Source organism: Heptranchias perlo, chromosome 11 (genome assembly GCF_035084215.1).
Source record: "Heptranchias perlo isolate sHepPer1 chromosome 11, sHepPer1.hap1, whole genome shotgun sequence".
Classification (NCBI taxonomy): Eukaryota; Metazoa; Chordata; class Chondrichthyes; order Hexanchiformes; family Hexanchidae; genus Heptranchias; species Heptranchias perlo.
In genome coordinates, this window is record NC_090335.1 from 66,951,947 (window position 1) to 66,978,935 (window position 26,989).

Below are 26,989 nucleotides of genomic sequence, written 5' to 3' on the forward strand. Positions count from 1 at the left end.
ATTTTACCACCCGCTATCGGGTGCGTTCTCGGCGGGGGGGCCCCGAAAATCGGGGAATCCCAGAGCGGGACCAGATCCCGTCTCGATCCCGCCCACTTCCGGGTTCCCCACGGACGCGCCGGCGTGCACGCGCAGCCCCCGCTGGTGGGAATCCCGCAAGCAATTAAAGCCAGCAGGATGCCACTTGACAGTATTTATTTAGGTATTTCAGGTCATTAACTGACCTGATTAAGGGATCATGTGGGATTTTAGAACAAAGTGGGACTGTTTCCCACACTGGGGGAAACACTCCCAGGTCAAATGGACGTGTTGCAGCTGTCAGCCTGTGGCAGCTGCAAAGGTCCATTTGACAGGTGGGGTGGAGGGGGGGAAAAGAGACCCTCACCCATTGCAGGAGGCCACTCTGTCACTTGGAACAAAGTTTGGCCTCCACCACCCTCCTCCTGACAGTCAAAGTCACCAACTTGCACACTTACCCCGGGGTCCAGAGACTTGTACATACCTTGCGGACCCCCTCAGATGTACATCTTGCGGATGGGGGCCGCCGTAGCTGCAGTCATGACCTCCTCGGAGGGCGAACAGCATCACCAGCCTCGCCATCCATGCCGTCCGCCTCTGACACATGGAGCTCCACAACAGAGTGCTGTGACACATCCACCTGCACAGCAGGAGGGAGGGCTACCGCAGAGAGAGATGCGTCGCAGAGGGCACTACCCTCGCCACAGGGTCCACAGACCGAGGCTCAGCCTCCTGGACCTCTCTGAGCAGCAGTGCACACGGAGGCTCAGAGTCACTCGACATGTAGTCGTGGACATCTGCAGCCTCTTTCATGCCGAGCTGCTCCTGGCTGGCCCGAGCACCATCTTCTTACCTGTCGTTGTCAAAGTCACCACTGCCCTCAACAACTTCTCCTCCGCATCCTTCCAGGGTGCAACCAGGGACATCGCCGATGTCTCCCGGTCGTCTGCGCAAAAGAGCCCTGCAAATACACCTACACCCACTCTGCAGTGACACAATGGGTGGCATCAGTTGTGGCTCCTCATAGTGATCCTCAGGAGCGGACATTATTGCACAAACCAGACAGGATTCGCGAAGACATGGCAGTAGCGGTGCCAATATAATATGTAATGTGAGTTGTTCTGATATTCAATATAGGTAACACCCATGACAAACCCTCAAACACCCTTGTGCATCCCCTTCATGCTCACGACACGTTTGCCTTACGCTGCCTACTGCACATATGTGATGCATGCCCTGTGGCTGCAGCATAGGTAGTGGCAGGTTGAGTGAGGCTGGCCGTGAAAGAGATGCACGAGAGGGTGAGTATGAGATAGAGCCATGAGATTGTATGAGGATTGGGTTGAGTGGTAGTGGCGGGATGAGTACTGGTGAGGTGAGTAGGTGCAGGTAAGATGAGGATGAGGTTTGTGTGGGTATGAGGGGTGATGTGATAGAGTAGTGTTGGCAGTGCAGGAGATGTGGGATAGGGGCAGTGATATGGCAGATGGAGTGTGGGGGAAAGACTACGTGTACTCACTTTGGCTGACCTACTGAGGTCATTGGAGCGCCTCCTGCACTGTATGCAGGTGGGCGATATGTTGGTGGCGCTGGTGACCTCCTCTGCCACCTCGAGCCAGGCCTTCCTGGTGAAAGAGACAGGCCGCTTCCTCCCGCCCGCCGGGAGGAAGATCTCTGTCCTCCCCCTCCTCCTCACCCCATGTATTGATACCTGGAGTGAGGCATCATTAAACTGGGAGCAGCCTTCCCCCTGGGCTGCTCCATGCTGTAATTTTTGCTATTTGTTGCAGCATCTGTCAGTGGAGGACTGCCCCTTTAAATAGAGCGCCTCCAGCTGACAGATCTTACTGCGCATGCGCAGCCCGCCCGACGCGCAGATCAGCAGTGGGGAACCCGGAGGAGCAGGTAAGTGGATCCAATTAGTGGATTGTCTGCTATGATCGCACGGGAAACTGACTAAGTTCACCGGGCGCGTGACAGCCCCCCCACGCCAAGAATCCGCAGCCCTGCTAACATCGGGCCCATGGTATTCTGAAGAAGTAAATCTTTGTAACTAGTTGAACCAGAACAACCCATACTTAAAATCTACAAGTCATCCTCCTTACCTGTACTGCAATGGTCCTTAGTAATGGACCTCGTTTATTCTCACACTTTTTGTTACTTGTATTATCGGGCTCCTTGTTGCTCATCTTTTTTGATGCACCATTAGAGCCTCCGGGCTTAAAATTGCTGTGAAGCGTCTCTTCAAGTACGCCTATTACTGTTGTATTAGCATTAGTAGATGGAAGCCTCATATTTTCCATTTCATTTGTCATGGGGTTACATCCTCCATCAGGATTGAGAGAATGAAATTGATAATTATAATTAGTAATAGGTAGATTTGATTGGTGTATGGAAAAAACAGGGATTACTTGTGCTCCATCAGCGTGCATAGGATTTGATGATAGACCACTACAGAATGTTGGATCGCAAACTGATGAAGGTTGAGAGGTGGAAGCAACCGCACTTAAGTAATGATCTGTCATTGGACCACTAGTCTTCAAATTATGATCCAATAAGCTGATGTCTGATCTATGAATCTCTGGCCTTACATCAGAATATGGATTAATATTCATATAAACATTATCTGTTGATATATTAAGTCCTGGTTCAGTATCATAATGCAAATGCTGATTAAGATTTTGTGCTTCACTTAGTGAACTCGTACTTGACGGACATGATAAAGATGACTGATGAAAAGCCACGGGTTTAAATTCTTTAGCAGTGGGATTGAGATGAGCCACTGGTCGTAAGCTTTCATTAGAAACTTCATCTGAGTTGGTCTCTGATGCTTCGGTGCCTCTGGTTGCCGCTTTCTCATTTACAGCCAAGCTTTTCAATTGTACTGCATGCTTCATCAGTCCTATCAGGTTGTTTATTACCACAAATCGCAGTGATTCCATAAGGAATGATTTCAAACCACCAGCATTTCGCACCAACTCTTGAGCCTCTGGTGGGAAGTTTTCAAACTCGCCTACTAACATTGAGTCATCAATTTCCATTGGGCCATGCTCCTTCAGAATTTGGGCAAAGTAACTAGGGGAAAGGAGTGGGGCGGAAAACAAGACATTATAGTAATGTTATACCTGAAGCACTAATGTTGGTTCTACGGTACAATACAAATCTACATTGTAACAGTGACAAAAACTGAAAATGCTGGAACTGCACAACAGGCTAATGGACTAAATTGTAGGTTAATGTTCCAAGTGGGACTCCATCAGAACTGAGTCCCATCTAAAACATTAACCTACTTTTCTCTTTCAGATATCAACTGATCTTGTGTACTTCCAGTATTTTCTGTTTTGTTTTACATTTCCAGCATTTTATGTTCTTTCCTCCATTTGCGCATTACTACAATGTAGTTACAGTTCATAACATATCCTATGTTGTTCTCAAATGGACACCCACAGGATGTAATCTATATCCAATGAGTAAACTTTGTAACCCAAATATTTTATTCAAAAATATACAACCAGCACATGTTGAAATACCCCAATGCTGCCTAATGGCTAACCAATGATGAATAGAGAGCATTTTAATGGATTTTTGATCACTCAACATTGGTGAATACGATACAATTTCTGCCATTTCACATATTCTAAATGAATTTTTTGCATCTGTTTTCACTATGGAGAAGGACGATGTAGACATAGAAATACGGCAGAGGGACTGTGATATACTCGAACATATTAACATCGAGCGGGAGGAGGTATTGGCGGTTTTAGCAGGCCTAAAAATGGATAAATCCCCAGGCCCGGACGAAATGTATCCCAGGCTACTGTGTGAGGCAAAGGAGGAGATTGCGGGGGCTCTGACACATATATTCAGAACCTCTCTGGCCACAGGGGATGTGCCAGAGGACTGGAGAACCGCTAATGTAATACCATTATTCAAGAAGGGGAGTAGGGAAAAACCGGGGAACTACAGGCCAGTGAGCCTAACATCAGTGGTAGGAAAATTATTGGAAAAAATTCTGAAGGACAAAATTAGTCTCCACTTGGAGAAGCAAGGATTAATCAGGGATAGTCAACATGGCTTTGTCAAGGGAAGATCATGTCTGACTAATTTGATTGAATTTTTTGAGGGGGTGACTAGGCGTGTGGATGAGGGTAACGCAGTGGATGTGGTATACATGGATTTCAGTAAGGCCTTCGATAAAGTCCCCCACAGGAGACTGGTCAAGAAGGTACGAGCCCATGGAATCCAGGGTGCCTTGGCACTTTGGATACAAAACTGGCTTAGTGGCAGAAGGCAGAGGGTGATGGTCGAAGGTTGTTTTTGTGACTGGAAGCCTGTGGCCAGTGGGGTACCACAGGGATCGGTGCTGGGTCCCTTGCTGTTTGTGGTCTACATTAATGACTTGGATATGAATGTAAAAGGTATGATCAGTAAGTTCGCTGATGATACAAAAATTGGTAGGGTGGTAAATAGCGAGGAGGATAGCCTCAGTCTGCAGGACGATATAGATGGGTTGGTCAGATGGGCGGAACAGTGGCAAATGGAATTTAACCCGGAAAAGTGCGAGGTGATGCACTTTGGAGGGACTAACAAGGCAAGGGAATACACAATGAATGGGAGGACCCTAGGCAAGACAGAGGGTCAGAGGGATCTTGGTGTGCAAGTTCACAGATCCCTGAAGGCGGCAGAACAGGTAGATAAGGTGGTAAAGAAGGCATATGGGATACTTGCCTTTATTAGCCGAGGCATAGAATATAAGAGCAAGGAGGTTATGATGGAGCTGTATAAAACACTGGTTAGGCCACAGCTGGAGTACTGTGTGCAGTTCTGGTCGCCACACTACAGGAAGGATGTGATCGCTTTGGAGAGGGTGCAGAGGAGATTCACCAGGATGTTACCAGGGCTGGAGCGCTTCAGCTATGAAGAGAGACTGGGAAGATTGGGTTTGTTTTCCTTGGAGCAGAGGAGGCTGAGGGGGGACATGATTGAGGTGTACAAAATTATGAGGGGCACAGATAGGATGGATACTAAGGAGCTTTTTCCCTTCGTTGAGGGTTCTATAACAAGGGGACATAGATTCAAGGTAAAAGGCGGGAGGTTTAGAGGGGATTTGAGAAAGAACTTTTTCACCCAGAGGGTGGTTGGAGTCTGGAACTCACTGCCCGAAAGGGTTGCGGAGGCAGGAACCCTCACAACATTCAAGAAGCATTTGGATGAGCACTTGAAATGCCATAGCATACAAGGCTACGGACCAAATGCTGGAATATGGGATTAGAGTAGACAGGGCTGATGGCCGGCGCGGACACGATGGGCCGAAGGGCCTCTATCCGTGCTGTATAACTCTATATTGCCTCAATCTGAGAAGTACCAATAGAAATATATACTTACTCATATAGACTTTCACGTGTTGGGTCTGGGTTATTGTCTAAGATCCACTGGTAATGACTGTTGCCTGGAACAGCATCATAACTATCTTCAAACTCCTCAAGCTGATTGCGAAGATACTCTGGTACCATAAAAGGAACTGTGGAATTCATTCGTGCACTATTGGCGAGAATCACCAGCACAGTTTAGTACATCAGCTACATGTTATTAGATACCAATAGAGTGAAACATTTACACAGTGGATTCACTCCCTGCAACCTTTACTTTCAGCAAAATTTAATGGTGAAATTTCCATATTATATCCACCTGAAGTACATTATTAGATTTTGTCCTACTAACCTTGTATCATCTGGAAACAATATTTTGAGCTAAACAATGACGGTGAAGTAATGCTGGTATGAGCAATTTGAGATGATGAATTAATAAAACACAGTAAGTACAATGTCACAGAAACCTCTGAAAAATATAGCATCTATTCTCTGCTGCCAGTTTCTACCCCCTTGTTTTCCTTGCACAATTAGTTTTCTCCATTCCAGCTGTATTGGAACCTAGTGTTCTGAATCCTAATGGCATCAGGGGTCACCAATCTTCTAATCCCTATTGTTTTTGTAGCCCCCTGTTGTCCACGGATTTCATAACTCATGCTCATTGTTCAGTACATGGAGCACAGTAGGCTATTCTTAAATAGTTTAAAATGTACTTATTTTAAGAATAAGAACTTTAACATTTAAAAATATTTACTGAAATCTGAGCCCTCTCCAAACTACAGACAAACTTGCTGCAGAAATTGGTGCAGTTTCTGTAGAAACTGGCCTTCAGGTGCCACAGAATTCTGGGGGCCCCAATAAAGCACAGCACACAGGAACATTGACAAAACATGGTACCTTATCGTATTGAGGGAGACTTTTCTGGTCTTGTATTGGTACCAAATGCTAAATAAGCCTAGTCACAACACAGCATTTATTTCCAGTCGGATCTCCAATGGCATCACAAGTCAAATTACAGGCTCGTTGCCACACAGACCAGGAAAGTTCCTAAATCAGTCCCTGGTCTGGAGTTGGCTGATCTCAGCTGGGGCAAATTATACATGCTACAATCGGCTGCAGAGCCACGGGATTAGGGAAGGGGAATATTAATCAGTTCCCACTACTAATTTCTACCCAGTGACCCTTGAGGGAATTGCTCAGGTGTGGGGTAACCAATTGTGAGATTAACCTGCCAACTCATTCTCAAGGTTCACACATGAATAACACCCACTTGTATGAGGCATTAGATGGCACTCATGGAACCTTATCCAAGAGGGGAAGAGAAGGAAAAACAACTTAGATCTTGCATCAAAAAGGTTTAATTCTGATAGATGAAAGTAGTCCAGCTTATGCTTAGGAATGTCAGTGAAACAGTTACCCAAGTGTTAAGAATAGGTTAGCAATCCTAATGCAAATTAATATACTTGCTGAAGTTTGTTAGTTATCACAAAAATATCAATTAACTTATGTACTTAAAACGAATTATGTAACTTTGGCTGGAAATCAACAAAGACAATATTGCATGGAACCAATAGAATTTTCATTGAGTTATAGAAAATCTGCTGAAAGTTTTCACATTTTTTTGAACCTATCGACTGCCAGTTCAGTGAATGCTCATCTTTCAGGTTTGGAATGAACCACTCTGTCCATGGCATCTGGTGGTCACTGCTCATTAGCAAATCATAAAATGTGTACAAAGTTGTTTCCTTAATTAAAAAAAATCAAAACCACTACTTGTATCTTGTTGTCATGGAGATCCAGATACAGCTCACTTAATACCATCTAACTTAAATAATCAAACTTTCTTTTGCTTCAGTCTTCTTTGACTGAAGAAAGCCTAGTGATTTAGTGCATCAACAAGGTGACAGTTCTCTTCAAATAAAATGTTGTTCCTGGATCTCAGCTTCAAGTGAGGTCACAAATGTGATAACATCACCTTCGTAAAAAGCTGTCTAAATAACCACACACTTTCATATTCAGAAAATAAAGAGAAATGAGTCAAGATCAGAAAAAAAAAGAAAGGCATGTTAATGTTAATGATTTCCCATCTTTCTCAGCCCTACTGCTCCATCTTATTGGAGATCAGCTCTTTAATTCATTTAAAGATACATGACTTTTTTGGATAGATGTTGTTCGCTCAACATACTTGCTGAAGTTTGTTAGTTGCACAACGTTGGCCAGTGATACTTAACTTGAGGCATTGCATGCCAATGCGATGCCCATCAGTACACGTTACCAAACGTCTGGAGATAACTAAGAGGAGCAATCTGATCCTTACATCAGCTATGGCTCTTACCTGCCGATGTTATTTTAATGCACAAAAAGGAAGTGTGGGAATACTTACAGGATACCATCGTCTGAGAATATTTCATCTTCCTCCTCACGGGTCCCAGTTCCAACCATCCCAGACAGAAGGAGAAAAGGCTGAGAAGCAAAATTAAAGAAAAGGATTCACTACTTCCATAAAAGACAAGCATGAATAAAAACACAAGATTAAAAACTGCACAGATATGAAAGATACAGCAAGAACAACATTGTAAGCTAGTTTCATTATGGCACAAGATTTACTGGTTCTAGCTGGGTGGAACAGTTCAGTTTTCAGTTCCTTTTCATATTATTCCTGAGGAATCTGATTTTTGTCCTCATATGAACAAAAAGCAAGCTACGTATAAGACACTGTCACATTCTACAACTTCTTTTACTCATTTGTAATAAAAGCGAATTCATTTGGAAAGTTCAACAAAAAAAGCTGAGTCTAAAACACTGCAGAACAATCATCTCATTAGGTCATTGGGCCAGATATCGCTAAAAATAACAGCGAGGCTAATAGCGCTCACCGTTTATTTCAGTGCAAATGTTGGAGCAACTTCCAGTGACTGCACATATGCAGTTAAAAGCAGAAATCTGAAAGTTCCCCTATCAGATGCCCTGCTCCTCTGTAAGCTACGAGAGAACTGCATCTCGCCGGTTGACTCACTGTTCAAATGAATGTAACGGCGTGAAGTTCCTCTACTGTCCTGATGGAAATGAAGTAATCTCGCCAGAAAAAAAGGTAGGTCAAGTTTTTTTTTAAAGTCTAAGCAAACTTTTAACGGCATAATAAGTCTTAGTGACTGCCGAACAGCTTCTCTGGCACTGAAAATTAACTTTTACAAGCATGGAGTCTCATTCCGTCTGATTTTAATTATTGTTGGACATTTTAAAAAATAATAATTTTAATTTTTTTGTCTCTTTTCTGTCTTTTAATTCAATATTTCTTACCCTCTATTTTCCTTTCTGTACCTGATTTTACACTGAATGCACTATTCTAACTTACACTTCCTGGTTCTCACTCTGCGTGGCTTATTAACATGCTTCAATCTGATTGGTTAAGGGGACAGACAGTTCCTTGCCCAGCTCACCACAGGTCCTAGATGCCTGGGCGAGGGCACCGCCGCTGGATTGAGGGCCCCATGAGAGGAACTTGCCCATAGACTTTTGGACAGCAAGTGCAAGTCTACTGAATGGCGGGCACCATTTATTCGCTGCTTAGAGCAAAATCCGGCCCAATATTTTCTCCCACTCTCTTCTTCCCATCCCCCATCATTTTGACACTTTTCACACTCCTTCTGTGGGTCATTTATATTTACCCCAACATGATCTCCAGTCCCACCTATTTAAACTCCTGAGGGAAAATTCTTCTTCATTAACAAACAATCCTGTAAAATTCCAAAATAAGTATTTGTTCAACAACACTTTCTTCCTCCCTCCCCCCACAAAAACAGCGTAGCAGCATGTTGTTACAATTCAAGCTTTCTTTCAACACTTCTGCCTTGTGCTCATGACTAAAAGGTAGCTTCCATAAGCAGTCCGAACCTTCTACGATCCAAAACCAGTGACCTTATCTAATGCCCTGCGTTGTGTAAAATGCTCACGATCAACGATTACTCCCAAATTATGGTATCTAGTCTGCTGGAGATCACAGAGGATGCTCACCATTATCTCCTGTCTCTTTCAGAATACAGGAAACATTGTGTCATCAGACCAATGTACACAGGCTAAAACCATGTCAGATTTATTTACAGGTTGAATAATATACAGGAGCAATGGGCACCAAGATACCATGACTACAATATTTATAAATAAAAGAATTAGTTAACAAGAACATGTATTTCTTACACAGCTTGATAAACAATAGGACTTACAGATAGAACAGCTTTGCACAAAGCAATTCTGTACGTGGATGACACAGATTGCCAGTACACAAAAGTTATTCAGATCTCCAATCAGGACTAAACACATGAACAACGTGCACTGATTTATGATGGGAATTTTGCTAGTACAACTCCTCTCACATTATGGCGTGTTAATGTTTAGATATTAATCTGCTATCAAATATTCCTCTTGACTATTCAGCAATCAAAGAAGTTGAATGCCTATTCCAGTCTGTCAATCGACATATGTTAATATTGCCAGTGGTCTTTTTGATACCCAACACAGCAAGTGAAACCACTATTACTTCTGGGCGGTTTTAAATGTAAACAGCATATGAACTACCCCCGGTCTTTCAAAGAACCTATCATTTGATTAATTTGGATTACAAGGCTACTAGGCCTTCAACCCAGACCCACTGTCTGCAATGGTCAATGCAGATCCCAAGCAAGCACTTGTCTGCCAGTTGCAACACTTAACAGATGAAAAACCATATTTAATAGAAGTCAGTCATTTAAGAAAATACCTTAAACTGAGGAGTCAATGTCTAACTCCTAATTGACCTGTATCATTAAAAACAAAACAAAAAATAAAGCCAATTTGACTTCAACAATGCAGAATTACACCTTGTAACCTTAAAGGGACACAAACTTTGTGCCTTACGCAGTATAATACACTTGTCTACAGCAAACAATATTTGCGCTGGCTTACTGCAAGTAGTGCTGTAGGAAATCTGCAACATGTAAACTATACACATCTCAGGACAAAAACTACGCATCTGTCACACCAAGTCCTATTGAGGATTTGATCGGAGTAAACACTGGTCTCTCGAACCTTATATTTATCCAGTTCTTTTTTTTGAAGAAAATGACATAGCATCTTTTGCTGGAAGTAGTTTCTGGAATCTCTATCTATAGTCTTACTTGAAGCTGGTTAATTTTGAACCAGTGTCCTGTACTTTTTGCTTATGGTCCAAATCAAATAGTATAGCAATATCATCTATGGCTTTCAGCATTTTAAAGACCTGGATCATTGCAACATTTGATTTACTTTGTTGATTACAGCTTTGTATTGACTGGGAATTTTCTGATGATCAATACCACTATCCAGATCCTTTTTCACTTTTGTTAATGCACACCCCTTCAAATCGTGACAGGTTTAGATAAAGTAAATAAAGAGAAACTGTTCCCACTGGCGGGAAGGTCGAGAACCAGAGGACACAGATTTAAGGTGATTGGCAAAAGAACCAAAGGCAACGTGAGGAAAAACTTTTTTTTTTTTAACACAGCGAGTAGTTATGATCTGGAATGCACTGCCTGAAAGGGTGGTGGATGCAGAGTCAAGCGTGGCTTTCAAAAAGGAATGGGATAAATATTTGAAGGGAAAAAACAGGGGAATGAGACTAACTGGATTCCTCTTTCAAAGAGCCGGCACGGGCTCGATGAGCCGAATGGCCTCCTTGTGTGCTGTAACCATTCTATGATTCTAAATGTGTACATATTTCCTGCTACAATATACATTAATCTTATATTTATCTACATCAAAATCCATCTGCTGTCCCCTAGTCCATGTGTTCTTGCACTAATAAGTTACTTCTGACAGGTTGGAAATACGTATGATTTAGACTGCTGTGCTCAATATATTTTAGTAGTAAGAAACAACTGCTCTGAAGTTTGTGTGGAAATGGTCAGCTGACCGATACAAGAGGTTGAGATTCTACTACATATTCTTCAGCTGCACCAATAGAAACTGTGCAAACCAAGCTATTCAGGCTTGTGTTCCAGGTGTCCTCATAGTAATTAGTAAGGAGCAAACTGTGCTAAGATGAATACCAACAATGGCACCCTGATGGCTCAATGGCGTGGCACTCAGCATACTACCGAGCAATACCAACGAGAACGTCCCATCTTCGATCCCTCGCCTTTGCAGAGTTGGCTGATCTCAGTCGAGTGTGTTGTTGGGACCCTACCAATGGTTTCAGTACGGAGGAGGGGAGGAGGAGGAGTTGGAAATCAGTCGGAGCTGCCATACATAATTGCTATCCAGTGACCCTTCTAGAAAGTGCACATACGTGGATACAAGGGGAGGGGAGGGCAGATCAGGTTCAACAACAATGCCCTCCAGTTCAAACAACCTGCCAATGTTCTTAAATTAAAAAAATAGCGACTAGAATGAGGTACCAAAGGGGTATCAGTGCTTGTGGAAGCAACAGCTAGCGCCTTAAAGAGAGATGGAGGACAAAAATTGAATTATTTTAAAAGGGAAAATAAGTTTACACACAGAAAATGCAATATGGACAGAATATTACAGCGACAGCATATCACAACACATTACGAACTAGTAGGATAAGGGCTGCTAGGCCACTATATGGGGAAAGTACTAAACTACTGCCTTAACTCTACTTTTGGAGGCATGAATGCAGAGGAGAGGCAATTCCCCACAGGTAGAGAGAGAAAAATCAGAGTCACATGTCCAGCCTCCACTCAGCTGCTTCCTAGTGGACAGTTTCAGAATGAATTGGTGGATTGGGCCAGATTGACTGTCCATCTGCATAGCTGAGAATAGTTGTGTGAAAACCCAATAAGGGGAGATTTCTCAAAAGAGAGGAGGGAGTCTTAGATATACACACATGTAGCAGTTAAAACAAACTAATGAAAGTTAGATAGTTATTAGTTATCAAAATATACTAACCTTGGAATCTTTTGGTTTTTTTTTTCTGTTTCTAATTTTACTTTTAAGGCCAATATTCTGCAAGAAAATCAGAACATTCAACAACTGGTAAGTACAATGCATTGAAACCAAGAATGGTCATCTCTCTATTAGCACAACAATTCTTTATGGTACCTTGTAATGAACTGTTTACTTGGAGCTCAAATAGACAGTTTATTTTATTTTGGTATAAAATACCATCTTGAACAAGGGTTTAAAATACCACTACTCTCCTAATGTTTCCTGTATGTTTTGCTGATTTAAAAGCTAGTTATTTCCGAGCACTAACAGAACTTTCTTTCCCATCTGACTCAAAATTTAAGTCTAGGTGTGATCTAGTCCTCAGCGATAACTACAAATCCTCACAATACACTCTCAACTGGGATTTTTGTTGCATTACTGCAATTCCATCATCCTTAACAATTATGTGGTCTCAGATGATAGGAGGGACTAGCAGCAGAATTGGGAGAAATTTTCCATATGCATTATGATCATATGATTGTATCCGATCATATTGGAATGATGATGCATTTGTAATATGGGTCCTATTCCCTACTGTACCACAGAATGAATGGACAGTGTTCAGCCAACACTTCTTGCTGGATGTGAAGGAATCTTTAATTGTCATGCTACCATTTTACTCAGATACTTCAATGTTTTCCAGTGGTATTTCACAGTACAAAGGAATATACAGGCCCGGAAAAAAATCATTGTTGTCCATCTGCCTGGTCTCAATGTTTATGAAATATCACATCCAATGATAATTCTCATACGTGTGATCAAATTTTTCCCCCGGTACTTATCCAATTCACTCGAATTTCCTGATAATCAGCCCCCAATGACTCTCTTCGCAGTCCATACCATACATTCCTCTACCACTGTGTAAAGTATTTAAATTTAAATTGTCCTTTTACCCTCTCTTTTCTAAGTTTAAGCCTAAGAATTCTTGAAAAATCTTTGTCTATGTTAACCATATTGATGTTTATCTCATCTATGCCTTTTAGGACTTAAAAGTGCCAGCCTTAACTCAATGGTAGAACTTTCCTGAGACAGAAGGTTGTGGGTTCAAGCCTCACTCCAGAGACTGAAGCACATAATCAAGGCTGCCACTTCAGTGCAGTACTGAGGAAGTGCTGCATTGTTAACGATGCCACTCTTTGGATGAGACATTAAACTGAGGCCCCATCTATCCTCTCCGGCAGACATAAAAGATCCCATGGCACTATTTGAAGAGCAGAGGAGTTCTCCCGGTCCTCTGGCCAACATATATCCCTCAACCAACACTAAAAAGATTATCTGATCATTTATGTTATTGCTGTTTGTGGCATCTTGCTGTGTGCAAATTGGCTACAGTGGTATGGACTGCGAAGAGAGTCAATGGGGGCTGATTATCAGGAAATTTGAGTGAATTGGATAAGTACCGGGGGAAAAATTTGATCACACGTATGAGAATTATCATTGGATGTGATATTTCATAAACAGTGTTTCCCTGGAATATAACAATAACTACACTTCAAGCATACTTCACTGGCTGTGAAGCACCTTGGAATATTCTGAGCTCTCGTTATAGAAACGCAAGTTTGTTCTTTCCTTAAATACTTCTTTAAGAGAAGCCCTCAGCCTTCTTCTCCCAGAGTAAACATTCCTAGCTTTTATAAATCTTTCCTCATAACTCAGGTGCCTGAACTTAACTATCAATTTAGTTGCCCTTCACTGCACTCTTTCCTGGATGTCTTTCTCATAATAAGGTAGACCACAATAGCCAGTAGCTCTTTCCAGTTATAAACTGTAGTAATCTGAGAAGTAACAATTATATGAACTATTACAATCTTCGATTTTTCACTTGGAAACCAATCTTAAATGAAATGTTTGCACAAAATGCAAGTACAACTTACAGATAATTCTTCATTTTCTTGTCTTTTTAGTACAGTACAAGGAGCATCTACAGAAGAAAGAATAAGGTTTTAAAAGATTACAACTAGAACGAAGCAAACAAAGAAGTAACATGATCATAACCAAAACTGGCAGCTAAACCATTGGCTAACCACCAAGAAAATAAGAAAAAAATGCAAATTATACAAGTTGTTCGGCAAAGTAATATACATCTGGTTTTCCTGGTTAAAATTCCTCTGAAGCATTCTTACATTCAAGTACATTTGCAATAGGAAAGTACTTCTCTCCTTTCTCCCCCCGACAATAAGATCATCAGGGGCATTTTATTCCCATCTATTTTGTTAGCAATCTGTCAGAGATTCTAGAGATACATCAGCCAGCATACCATGAATTAGGTTTGTCATATTTTTGAAAAGGTCCCGCAGAAAGGAAATGGCTTTTGTATACCGTGACAATTAATTCCTAAGCTTTGAGTAGAAAAAATACTTAACAGGAATGATGTGTCACATAGAAAGGACACTGATCAAAAGAAGAGGTAAAAGGACAGAATGCAGCATACTGCACAGAGTCAATGAAAAGTGGGAGAGATTTAAAATGAGCTGCTGATTCGCTACTAACTCTTTCATACTATCGCAGTCAAAATTACCCACTAGGAGCCTTAGTAGACTCTGCTTGACATATCCAAGCATGCAGAGCAACAACTGATAAAGCCAATAAAATGTCAAACAACTCAGCTAAAACAGCAGAATGTAAGTCAGAGGACATGATTAAAGTGTGCAGTGCTTTGGTCAGACCACAACTGGATTGCAGTGTCCAGTTCTGATTGCGAGGAAACAATGGAGACATTCAAACTCTGGAAACAGTGCAGAGAAGAGCAACAAGGCTGTTCCCTAGTGTAAAAAGGTTTGAGTTAGGAGGAAAGACTGGACAAACTTGGGACTTTTCAGCCTGGAAACAGGGCACCTGAGATGCAATCTTAAGAGGTATAGACAATAATTAAGAGCAAGGAAAAGGTATATCTGAAATATTACTTAAAATTAAATTGCAAAAGTAGGACAAAGGACACAGGTTCAAATTAGTAAAAGGTAAATTTAAGACTGATAAGTGGAAGCAAAACCTAGTAATCATTTAAGAAACAATTAGATGGCGCAATGGGGCAACGCAATGTCATTCTGGATGGATAAACTCAGATGGCTTTCGTCATCTGTCATTAACGTTATATTTCCAACACCTATCTTGCCCTCTTTCACTCTTGCCATTGTAACAATTTTTTGGCAGTGAGGTGAAGGAAAGGTGTCAAAACAGGTATCTTCGAACGGTCCAGATGTAAAATATACCACAACATCCAAAACAATTTCTGAAATAGCAATTTTTACAGTCACCCTTTCGTCACTGTTATCTATCTCCTGACTGAAAAACTGAATATCTTGACTAATTTGAATAGTCAGGAGTTAACACTTTAGCTAGCTGTTTAAGCACATACCCATTGTATTAAAATATTCATCTAAAGGATTCTGCAGGGAAGGGAATTGTTCTCTCTTCTCCTCCAACATCCATATAAAACTGCGGGTTTTTGTAGGCGATTCCTGTTTTAATTGTTCTACAATCTCTTTAGCGCTATCAGGCAGTGGTAGGTCAATCTCTGATGCATCCAGCAGCTCCAGTAGCAAGCCCATGTCTAATTGCTCTATGCAGTTTGAGTAACGAAACAAAAACAGTTCTGCTGCTTCACGCCCTGTAAATAATTAAGAAACATTGCTTCAGAATCAACAGTAACAAACATGCAACATTACTTTTCTTAAACTTTTCTCCCACGCCCCTGAATATCTTGCTGGAAGAGTTTTATTTAAAACATATAGGGGTAGAGTTTCTGCTTTAGGCGCAATTGGCAAATTGCGCTTGAAATTGCACTGGTTAGGTTACAGTTCAAGTTTCAGTTCAAATGTATTTGCATAATCACAAATACATTCGCATAATCACAATAGTAAAATCTTCCATGAACCAGCGCAATCGATCAGCATAATAGAATGTAATCGTTTTTGTTTTCTTCTTTGCATTAAAAAATATTCATTCACGTATCTAACAGTGGTAACCTGGTGCAGTTTTATTAATACAGCTGAATGTAGGTTTATCACAAAAAATAAGCATTTTTAATAAGAGTGTCTAGTCCTCTACCTGTGAGGAACCTGATTTTAAATCACTGAAAGTGACTTAAAAAACTATACTGAACCATTTAATAGTTTCATTGGTGTACACTAGTCAGTTTCTTAGTAAATTAAATATTTTTTAATATGTAAAAACGTTTAAAACGTGCCTATTAGTGCCTGTGCGCCTAAGAAAACGAGCTCAATTTGAAGACCCCTCGAACGGCCACAAACGGTGGAAACTCATCATTATTATTTCGATCTGGGAGTGTGGCCAGTTTTGTGGGTGGGGTCAGCTTCGGGCACAACGACTTTTGAACCAGTGTTAAAGATCACAGAAACATGATTTACGCTTGACATAACGCGATCTTTTGCGCTGGTTCTGGTGGATTGCGCTGATAAAACCAGCGCAATCTGGCGGAGACTCTATCCCATAATTTCAAAAGATGAAATGGGAACAGTTACCTAAGCTCTACGAACTTTGATTGCAAACATCACATCCAACTGAATGCAAGTTCATTTTTACCCTGTTCTAACATTCCGTAGACATTTCTGCACTTCTCTTGCAGCTCCCTCATGTCTTTATCAGTGTGACGTTAATTCCTTGGGCATTTTTCAGTTTCATAGAATACAGCATCACAGCTTGTGTGCACATACACTCAGGTCTGCGTGCATAATAACATTACCTGCATTATTTAACCAATTGATCCAATCTAACAGCTTGTTGTCAACTTCTTGGCACTTGGTAAGGGTGTAGAGGAATGCCCTGGTCGTTATTCTGTTATTCTTCTGTACAATGAGGTCAAGAAGTTGGCCCATAACCTCACATGGTTTGGAAGCACCTGTGGAAAGCACATCATAGTCCTCTTCACTTAGAACATGAAGTGACAGCAATTCTTGAAGTAGGTTTGAAACATTCTGCACTCCAGCTTTTAATTGCTCCTTGTTCTCAGTTATCAGCTGCAACATTCGATCACCAAGAGGGTTCCAGGACTGACCTGTGTATAAAAGGAAGTCAAGGTACACAATGAAGCATGCAATATGCTTAAAATCTATACATCAGAAATACTGCATGCACTATACTGGAGCACATTACAGCAAAATCAAAGAATTCCAAAGCACCGAAATGCACTACTCACTTTTTGCATAACTTCTCATCTATCACAGTACCATCATAACTAGCCATAATTAACCTGAATTAGACATGCAAGCAACCAAAGGGCACACCCCTTTCCTAGCCTCATTAACATGTATACAGTTCAAATCATTCAATTCTCCTCCCCCTGCAACCACCTCCACATTTTGTTTAAGGTGAGGCCTGGCTATGGTCGGGAATACAGAACTTTTCAATTCAGACACCATGGGTGGGTGGGGGGGGGGGGGGTGCAGGGTGGAAGAGATTTTCGAATTGTGGCTATTTTGAGCCTAAAATCAGCAGTGCCCCCACCAAGGCCAGAGTCGGGATTGGGCCTCATTTAAATTTTACCAGTGATCTGTGGGTGCCAAATAGGTGCTCCACTGCAGCTCCCCAGTTCTGGACCTCAGAAAATCGGTTGGCTTCTGCACCGAGCTAGCCGGTAGGTAGGGTGTGAATTTAGGGTGGGGGGTAAAGAACAGGCCAGCTGTCGGCTGGGAGATTTGCTTCCACAAAAATCTTTTGAAACCACACTTATTCAGATTGGTGTCCAATGGTCCCCCTTAAGGTCAGCTAGTTAGGCCTAAGAACATAAGAAATAGGAACAGGAGTAGGTCATATGGCCCCTCGAGCCTGCTCCACCATTCAATCAGGGGCCTGGCTGATCTTCGACCTCAACTCCACTTTCCCGCCCAATCCCGTATCCCTTGATTCACCTAGAGTCCAAAAATCTATCCATCTCAGCCTTGAATATATTCAATGACTCAGCATCCACAGCCCTCTGGGGTTGAGATTCCAAAGATTCACAACCCTCTGCGTGAAGAAATTCCTCCTCGCCACAGCGTTGAATGGCCGACCCCTTATCCTGCAACTATGCCCCCTAGTTCCAGGCTCTTTACCTAGGGGAGACAATCTCTCAGCATCTACTCTGTCAAGCCCCCTGATAATCTTATACCTTTCAATGAGATCACCTCTCATTCTTCTGAACTCCAGAGAGAATAGGCCCATTCTACTCAACCTCTCCTCATAGGACAACCCTCTCATACCAGGAATTAATCCAGTGAACCTTCGCTATACCGCCTCCAAAACAAGTATATCCTTCCTTAGATAAGGAAACCAAATCTGTACTCAGTACTCCAGGTGAGGTCTCACTAAAGCCCTGTACAACTATAGTAAGACTTCCTTACTCTTGTACTCCAATCCCCTTGCAATAAAGGCCAACATGCCATTTACTTTCCTAATTGCCTGCTGTACTTGCATACTAACTTTTTGTGTTTCTTGTCGAGGACACCCAAGTCTCTCTGAACACCAACATTTAATAGTTTCTCACCATTTAAAAAATATTCTGTTTTTCTATTCTTCCTATCAAAGTGAATAGCCTCACATTTCCCCACATTATACTCCATCTGTCACCTTCTTGCCCATTCACTGTCTATATCCCTTTGCAGACCCTTTGTGTCCTCCTCACAGCTAACTTTCCCACCTAGCTTTGTATCGTCAGCAAACTTGGATACTTACACTAGGTCCCTTCATCTAAGTCATTAACATAGATTGTAAATAGCTGAGGCCCAAGCACAGATCCTTGCTAGTTACAGCCTGCCAACTTGAGAATGACCCGTTTATCCCTACTCTCTGTTTTCTGTCCTTTAACCAATCCTCTATCCATGCTAATATATTATCCCCAATCCCATGAGCCCTTATCTTGTGTAACAACCTTTTATGTGGCACCGAATGCCTTTTGAAAATCCAAATATGCTACATCCACTGTTTCCCCTTTATCTACCCAACTAGTTACATCCTCAAAAAACGAATAAATTTGTCAAACACTATTTCCCTTTCATAAAACCATGTTGACTCTGCCTAATCATAATATGATTTTCTAAGTGCCCTGTTACCACTTCCTTAATAATGGCTCTCAACACCTGGGAAAAGTACGATTAGCATTCATTTCAAATGCTCCATCCATTTCTCTACAGAAATTGCAATTGCAATTAGGGTCCTACACTTGTACCGTTTTGGATGAGAGTGCTGGGTGCCCATCTAAAGGCCTGCCTGAAAAGTGAATCAGGCTGGCAAACGGGTGTCCAGGCAACCCACCAGATTTCTTGCCAGGCAAGAAACGGGTGGCCGGCAGTTGAAAATCCCTTCCCACAATGTGTCAGCATTAAGCACTTTTAGGTTAGGTACATAATAGATACAGAATAAAGCTTAACCTTAGAACAAAATCCTTTACTGCACCACTAATATTTTTCTACTTCCCAAACCAGCCACCGAGTAAAACTGTCAATGTAGTGTGAAATTAGGACGCGATTTATACTGTGAACCAATGTCTACTATGAACTGGATTGAATTTTCTCATTCATTTGACATAGGACCTACAGCCAGCAGACAGAGGAGATTCACACAGCCCAGGCTGGATTTGACTAACCTGCTGCATCAGTAGGTTCCTTCATTGTACCCCCACCCCTCCCATTTAATTTTTTCTTAAATATCCATCTTGCAAAAAATGCAGGTAATGTGTGAAACAGAAGTTTGCCAGTCTTGGTTGCTTACTTGCAATACAGGTAGAGCATAAAGCAGCACAGAAAAATAAGGAAACTACTAAAGAACATGGGGCACCAGCCTGCTTATAAATCTTCTGTGGCACAACAGAAGATCGAAAGGAAAAAAAAAAGGAAAAGTGCCCCCCCACCTTTGAATTACTTCTTATAGCAAACAACCAAGGTTGGGAAGCGGGGGACGGACAAAAAAGGAATTTTTGAAACAACTTCAACAAATAAAGCCTTGTATACAGCCTTGGTCAGACCCCATCTGAGTACTGCGGTCAGTTTTTGGCACTGCACCTCAGGAAGGATTTATTGGGCTTGGAGGGGGTGCAGCACAGATTCACTAGAATGACACCAAGGCTTAGAGGGTTAGATTATGGTGGCTCCACTATACATGATTAGGATGGTTCCACTACACATAATAATCTATCATGATTTACTGAAAACTGTACTCGTTGGGAATCTGTTCCAGTACAGGCTGAGCCCAATCTACTGTAGGCCTTTCCTAGCATAGTCACAAAAATAAAATTAAAATAGATACCACTGTGCCCATGTATTAACAATTTCAGAAGTAATTAAACTTGAAAGTTGACAAAAAAAATCTAAGTTTTTAGGACTAAAGAATGTTCTTTAGAAACAGGCCATTTGGCCCATCAAGTGTGTGCTTGTCTTTTTCTTCACCTAAGGCAACTAATCAGATTCCACTCAACTGCTTACTCTCCATACATCTATATAATTCCCTATAAAAAAAATGATGGATTCTACTTCAATAAGAAGTTTGTGGCAGAAAATTCCACATTGTACATAGGAACAGGAGTAGACCATTCAGCCCCTTGTGCCTGCTCTGCCATTTGATAAGATCATGGCTGATCTGTGATCTAACTCCATATACCTGCCTTTGGCCCATATCACTTAATACCTGTGGTTGCCAAAAAGCTATCTATCTCAGATTTAAATTTAGCAATTGAGCTAGTATCAATTGCCGTTTGCGGAAGAGAGTTCCAAACTTCTACAACCCTGTGTGTGTAGAAATGTTTTCTAATCTCACTCCTGAAAGGTCTGGCTCTAATCTTTAGACTGTGCCCTCTACTCCTAAAATCCCCAACCAGTGGAAATAGTTTCTCTCTATCCACCCTATCTGTTCCCCTTAATATCTTATAAACTTTGATCAGATCACCCCTTAACCTTCTAAACTCTAGAGAATATAACCCCAATTTGTGTAATCTATCCTCGTAACTTAACCCTTGAAGTCCGGGTATCATTCTAGTAAACCTACACTGCACTCCCTCCAAGGCCAATATGTCCTTCCGAAGGTGCGATGCCTAGAACTGCTCACAGTACTGAAGGTGCGGTCTAACCAGGGTTTTGTACAGCTGCAGCATAACTTCTGCCCCCTTGTACTCTAGTCCTCTAGATATAAAGGTCAGCATTCCATTTGCCTTCTTGATTATTTTCTGCACCTGTTCATGACACTTCAATGATCTATGTACCTGAACCCCTACGCCCCTTTGGACATCCACTGTTTTTAACTTTTTACCATTTAGAAAGTACCCTGTTCTATCCTTTTTTGATCCAAAGTGGATGACCTCACATTTGTCTACATTGAATTCCATTTGCCACAGTTTTGCCCATTCACCTAATCTATCAATATCGCTTTGTAATTTTATGTTTTCATCTACACTGCTTACAATGCCACCAATCTTTGTATCATCAGCAAACTTAGATATGAGACTTTCTATGCCTTCATCTAAGTCGTTAATAAATATTGTGAATAATTGAGGCCCCAAGACAGATCCCTGCGGGACTCCACTAGTCACATCCTGCCAATGTGAGTACCTTCCCATTATCCTTACTCTCTGTCGCCTTTCGCTCAGCCAACTTCCTAACCAAGTCCGTGCTTTTCCCTCGATTCCATGGGCTTCTATCTTAGCTAACAGTCTCTTATGTGGGACCTTATCAAATGCCTTCTGGAAGTCCATATAAATAACATCCATTGACATTCCCCTGTCCACTCAACGCAAGGTTTTTTTTCTAACCTCCCCTTTAATTCTGAGACGATTTTAAATTTGAGCCCTCACAATACTGTCTCGCCAACTAGTATCATAACCTGACCTAATTTTTAAAAAATTATTATTAATGGGCATGCTATGAATCAGGCATTTTCTTTTTACCGGTTTTAAAATTGGTTTCTTCAATTCTGCTATTCTTTTCAACCTTTTCTTTAATCTGTTTTTCAACATTGTGTCTTGATGCTTCTCTTCTCAACTGCTTTCTGGTTTGCTTACGGTCTTCTTTAATCTTCAACTTCAAAGCACTAATTGGAAAAAAAGTATTCACATTCATTGTAGCAGTGACAAAGAGACATAGGCCATGGTAGGAAGGGAGAAAAACAGCAAGCAATTGCTATTTGGAGATGACTGCAGCAACAAAGAGAAAGAGACCAGAAAATAGGAATTTAAGATCAACAATGAGTCTAAGTGCTAACCTAGTTAAGGGGAAGACGGAGACACAGCGTGCACTGTAACACTGACAGCAACAGAGACCGCACTCTGAGACCAAATCCGTAAAAAGGAAAAATAGATGAAAGATTGGATAACAGAAGATTTAACTTGGGAAGTACCAGAAACAATGTGCTGGAAAGTAGTTGCAATTTAAATATTTGTGATATGCATACAAAAATTTACATTTATGTTAGAAGAACTATTGAGAAGACAGACAGCTAAAATGGAACATTAATATATGTCACTGGTTTATACATGGATGGGAGTCGACCAATATTCAAAATCTTTCAATCACAGTTATACTACATAGTTTGCACTGTGGAAAACAGTTTCAGCTCAACATGCTGCAAACTATAGTATAATTCAGGTATGGTTGCTCAAAATTGAATTTAGGCGAGCAGCACAAAGTCAACTTAAGGAATAAAATGCAATTAGTGTAAGTTTAAAAACTATCTACACTTTTAAAAATAAACGATAGCAGGCTAACAGGACAGTCAGCTCTTCAACATTAAAACTTAACCAGTATTTCAATGCCAGTGAGCAGAGTTCAGAGGCTTTGTGCTTAAATGCATGCATAGGGCTTTCCCCCCCGCCGTTTGGCCAGAGGAAAACAGAAAGGCAACATAACCCACGTCTGTTTGCTTCAATCTCAAACTGGTAGCTGTGGTACAACCCGTAACAACTTGTGCATACTTGTGACAGATACAAAAAAACAACTTTACCTTGAACATTTCTGTTTCACAACTGTTTTTGAAGGGTCTTTGCTTTTTACTATTTTAGCCTCAAACTGAAAAACAACATAAGTTACATTTAGCAAGGATAAGATACCTTTAGAAGTGAATCAAAGTTCATGGAGCACTAACAAAGCAATACTCTAACTCTAACCTATTATATATTAAAATTGCAAGGTAGGTTACAACATTCCATTTCAAAATGCATTAAAAACACCTACATCAGGTGATTTCTGTGGGAAAATCTATTTTGCCAGCATCCACATGTACCAGCAGTACCAGTTATACATGTAGGTGGCACTGTAGATCAGGGCATCAAATGTAATTAGGTGTTCTGCCTGGTCTTTGCTTGAGAACTAATGTTACTTGACATTTAATCCAGTGTCATCTTCAACAAAGCAAGACCAGTGAGTGCTGGAAAAATTAAATAAGCAGCCATCAAACCTATCGGCAACTATAAATTTTCCGGCAGGGGGTGGAGGTGGGGCGCAGAAGGAGAAAAGATATATTATGAAGCCGCATTCTTCCTAAATCTCAATTATCAATTATCCTCCATTACGTCTTCCCTCAGCACCTCCATAATGCCCCTTCCTGACCTGTTCATTGGCAAGCTGAGATAATCTTGCCCGTCTTTTTCCTTGGCTGTTTCCAAAATTCTAACTACTGCTTACCCCATTATTTGCTTGGGTCTGTACAGCCTCGCACCCACCTGCACCTTTGTAGAGTTAGTGATCCTTTGAAGATAACGCCCTTGAATTCATAAGCTAATCCTGATGCCACACTCCACCCATCTGCAGACGAGCATATGCTATCCAGAGTATGCAGTAACGTTGGGCTGGAAGACCCCCTGCTGATCATTTCTGGGGCAGCCGGGATAGTATCAGCCTGTTGCATACCACCTCTCTTCTCCTCCCCCCCCCCCCTCAAAGAGGCAGTGCCGAGTTCTCTGTTTCTCCAAACCTCCCCATTTTCCCCCCACTTCGCTAATACTGAATGTCAACCTCTGCCCCATCCCCACCACCTGCCAGTCCTGCAGAACCTCGAGCCTCTGCTGAAAGAGTTTGAGACTTCATGATGTATCTTTCCCATTCCACCACTGCCCAGCCTCCTCCTCCTCTCCCCCCCCCCCCCCCCCCCCCCACCCCACCAAAGCCAAAATTTTATAGTTGCCGATAGGTTTGGTTGCTTATTTTTCCGGCACTTGCTGGTCTTGTTCTGTTGAGGAAAGAGATAGTTTGCCACCATCTGTTCACCCAATGCTGAGCTCACTTGCCAATGCTGAGGTAATTTCCCTGCTTTTGTTTCCCCAGCCCCTGCACTCATAATCCCCTTGCTTTCCCTCTCCTCATTCCCCTCCTGTCCATTGTCTGTCTCTGTACTCCCCTCCTCAGCCTCCTCCTCAACTGCTATTATTTCCCCAAACCTGTTTGATCTAAATAATGGATTTGGTCTTTACTCCCTATATACAACACAATGGGAGATCAGTATGAAATTTTGAAACACAATGACTGATGAAAATTTTTTTTTTTTTGCTATAAGTAGTGCCAACAATGGGGCCACATATAGTAAAATGTTAGGTGCGGCATTACTATCATGCTCAGTTACAAAACTTGTGGACTCGGACATTTTTCACAGAAACATACTGCTGGGCAATAATCATATTCAACAACTTCCTAAAAATGTGCTAATGTTTAAAAGATTTCCCATCAGGGATTAACATTCAAGGGGCAAAAAAATGAGTCATACAGCGGTTCCAAAATTATTGAAAATGAGAATGAAAGACAAAAACAATGGATTTAAAAAATGGACTTAAAAATATATAAAAAAACAGCAACATCTTCAGAAGTGGCAAAATCCTGGTATTCTAAATAGTAGCAAATGCAGGGCAGCTAAAACAATGACAGGTGTTAACAGATTAAAGTGAACAACAACAAAAAACCCTAAGACATTGTCTGGTTAACTCCAATCACAGGTAGCCAGATAGCACCAAATGGACCCTTAAACCACCGGCGTTACCTAATTACCAGATATCACAGAAAGCGCTTTTAATACATCCAAATGGTAATTTTCCTCTCTCCCAATCTTTATCGTGATTTTTTTTTCTCTCCCAATTCAATCCCCTTGTCCCTCTGCTCCTCGTGGTTCCATGGGAACAAGTAAGCCTTCAGTATCTTTCTTTTTCAGATGTTGTTTCTTGCAGTTTCCATTATTTCAAATTACACTATTTGTTCCAAGACATTCTATTAGCATATTCTATAGTTTTGTACGGAAGTTGCACTGAAAATCAAAATGAAGTAATTAGACAAAATTGTTACCTCACATTTCACGAGACCCTTTGAATTAAAGATGACAATTCTTGAAATTTTTCCTCCACAATCGGGCGTGAAACATGGACTTCTGAGAAAATCCTTCAAGATAAAAAAAAACTGTTCTGATTAGGTTTAAAAAAATAAAATTTAAAATTCTTATCAGTGTTATGCTCAAAAGATGTAACTATTGCAATATTAACTGCAGTCTAATAGGTTGAATTCCTAAGACATTTCAAAATTGTACCAAGTGATCAACAAAATAAGGGTGACTTCTCAATAATTAACTATGTAACTGAAGCACTGCATACGACATTAATTTGTTTCCCGTATATAGTGATTTTCACACAACAGGTTCTCCGATGTTTTGCAAACTATCAAATAAACATGGTCTGGATTTTAAAATCCATTGATGATTCTCTCTGAAAAGCGATTAAGGTTACGTTGGGTTGGAAGGTGGCATGCAGGGGACAGAGTACGAAGTGATGTGCCTTAGGGATCGCAGTTGGGACCATCACTCTTTCTAATTTATATCAATGACTTGGACTCAAACTCAGTGCAAATTGCTCAAATATATAGGTGACACCAAACTAGGTGGGGCAGTGGAATTGGAGGAGGCAGTTCAGAAATGACAAAATATATATGTGGGCAGAACAACGGCAGATTAAATTTAATGTATACACGTCTAAAGCACTGGACAGAGGAAGAAAAAAAATTCATGAATGGTGTTGAAGCAACTAAGGACAAAGTTCAAAATAACCTAGAAGTCTTAGTAGTTTTGACAACCAATATGACTAACTGATGTAGAGCAGCAACCAAAGTCAACAGAATGTTGAACTACATAGCTAAAACAGTAGAATATAAAATTATAGAAAGTTATTAAACAGTATAAAGCTCCGGACAGACTACATCTTGGGGTAGATTTTCAATTTGCCACCCATGCGTAACACAGTTCCGGTCACCAAGATACAAGTGAGACATTCAAGCACTGGAAGCAGTGTAGAGAAAAGCCATGATCCCTTGTTTTAGAATCTGTTACGAGGAAAGACTGAAGAATCTGGGGCTTTCAGTCTTGAAAGAGCTGCATGAGAGGTGATCTTAGAGGTTTATAAAAGACAGTAAATAGAATGGAAAAGTTATAAAATTAAATTAAATTTCAAGAGTAGGCCAAGGGTTCATACTAGTAAAAGTCATATTCAGAACTGATATTAGAAAGTCATTCTCCACAAAGAGTTGATCAACATGTGAAACGGACCTCCAGATAGAGTAGTTGAGACAAAATTCTAGTATCAATTAAGTACCAATTGGATGGTGCAATGGGGGACCTTAAGTCTTTCTGGGTGGATGAACTAAAATGGGCCCAAAGGCCTTCCTCATCTCTATTTGTAATAAAGGTTGTATTGCTAC

General features: G+C 41.2%; 1 protein-coding gene across 2 annotated transcripts in view; it reads right to left on the reverse strand.

Annotated features, from left to right (window-relative positions):
• ttc3 (tetratricopeptide repeat domain 3) overlaps positions 1 to 26,989 on the reverse strand; it is a 102,677-nt gene that overhangs the window by 23,836 nt on the left and 51,852 nt on the right. For both annotated transcript variants that reach the window (XM_067993311.1, XM_067993312.1), the window contains exons 24-33: positions 25,592 to 25,684; positions 23,268 to 23,332; positions 22,216 to 22,358; positions 17,050 to 17,361; positions 15,703 to 15,954; positions 14,222 to 14,268; positions 12,309 to 12,365; positions 7,771 to 7,850; positions 5,404 to 5,559; positions 2,124 to 3,093 (exon numbers count right to left, since the gene is read on the reverse strand). In XM_067993311.1, the coding sequence (XP_067849412.1) occupies positions 2,124 to 3,093; positions 5,404 to 5,559; positions 7,771 to 7,850; positions 12,309 to 12,365; positions 14,222 to 14,268; positions 15,703 to 15,954; positions 17,050 to 17,361; positions 22,216 to 22,358; positions 23,268 to 23,332; positions 25,592 to 25,684 (2,175 nt within the window). The remainder of the gene's footprint in view (positions 1 to 2,123; positions 3,094 to 5,403; positions 5,560 to 7,770; positions 7,851 to 12,308; positions 12,366 to 14,221; positions 14,269 to 15,702; positions 15,955 to 17,049; positions 17,362 to 22,215; positions 22,359 to 23,267; positions 23,333 to 25,591; positions 25,685 to 26,989) is intronic.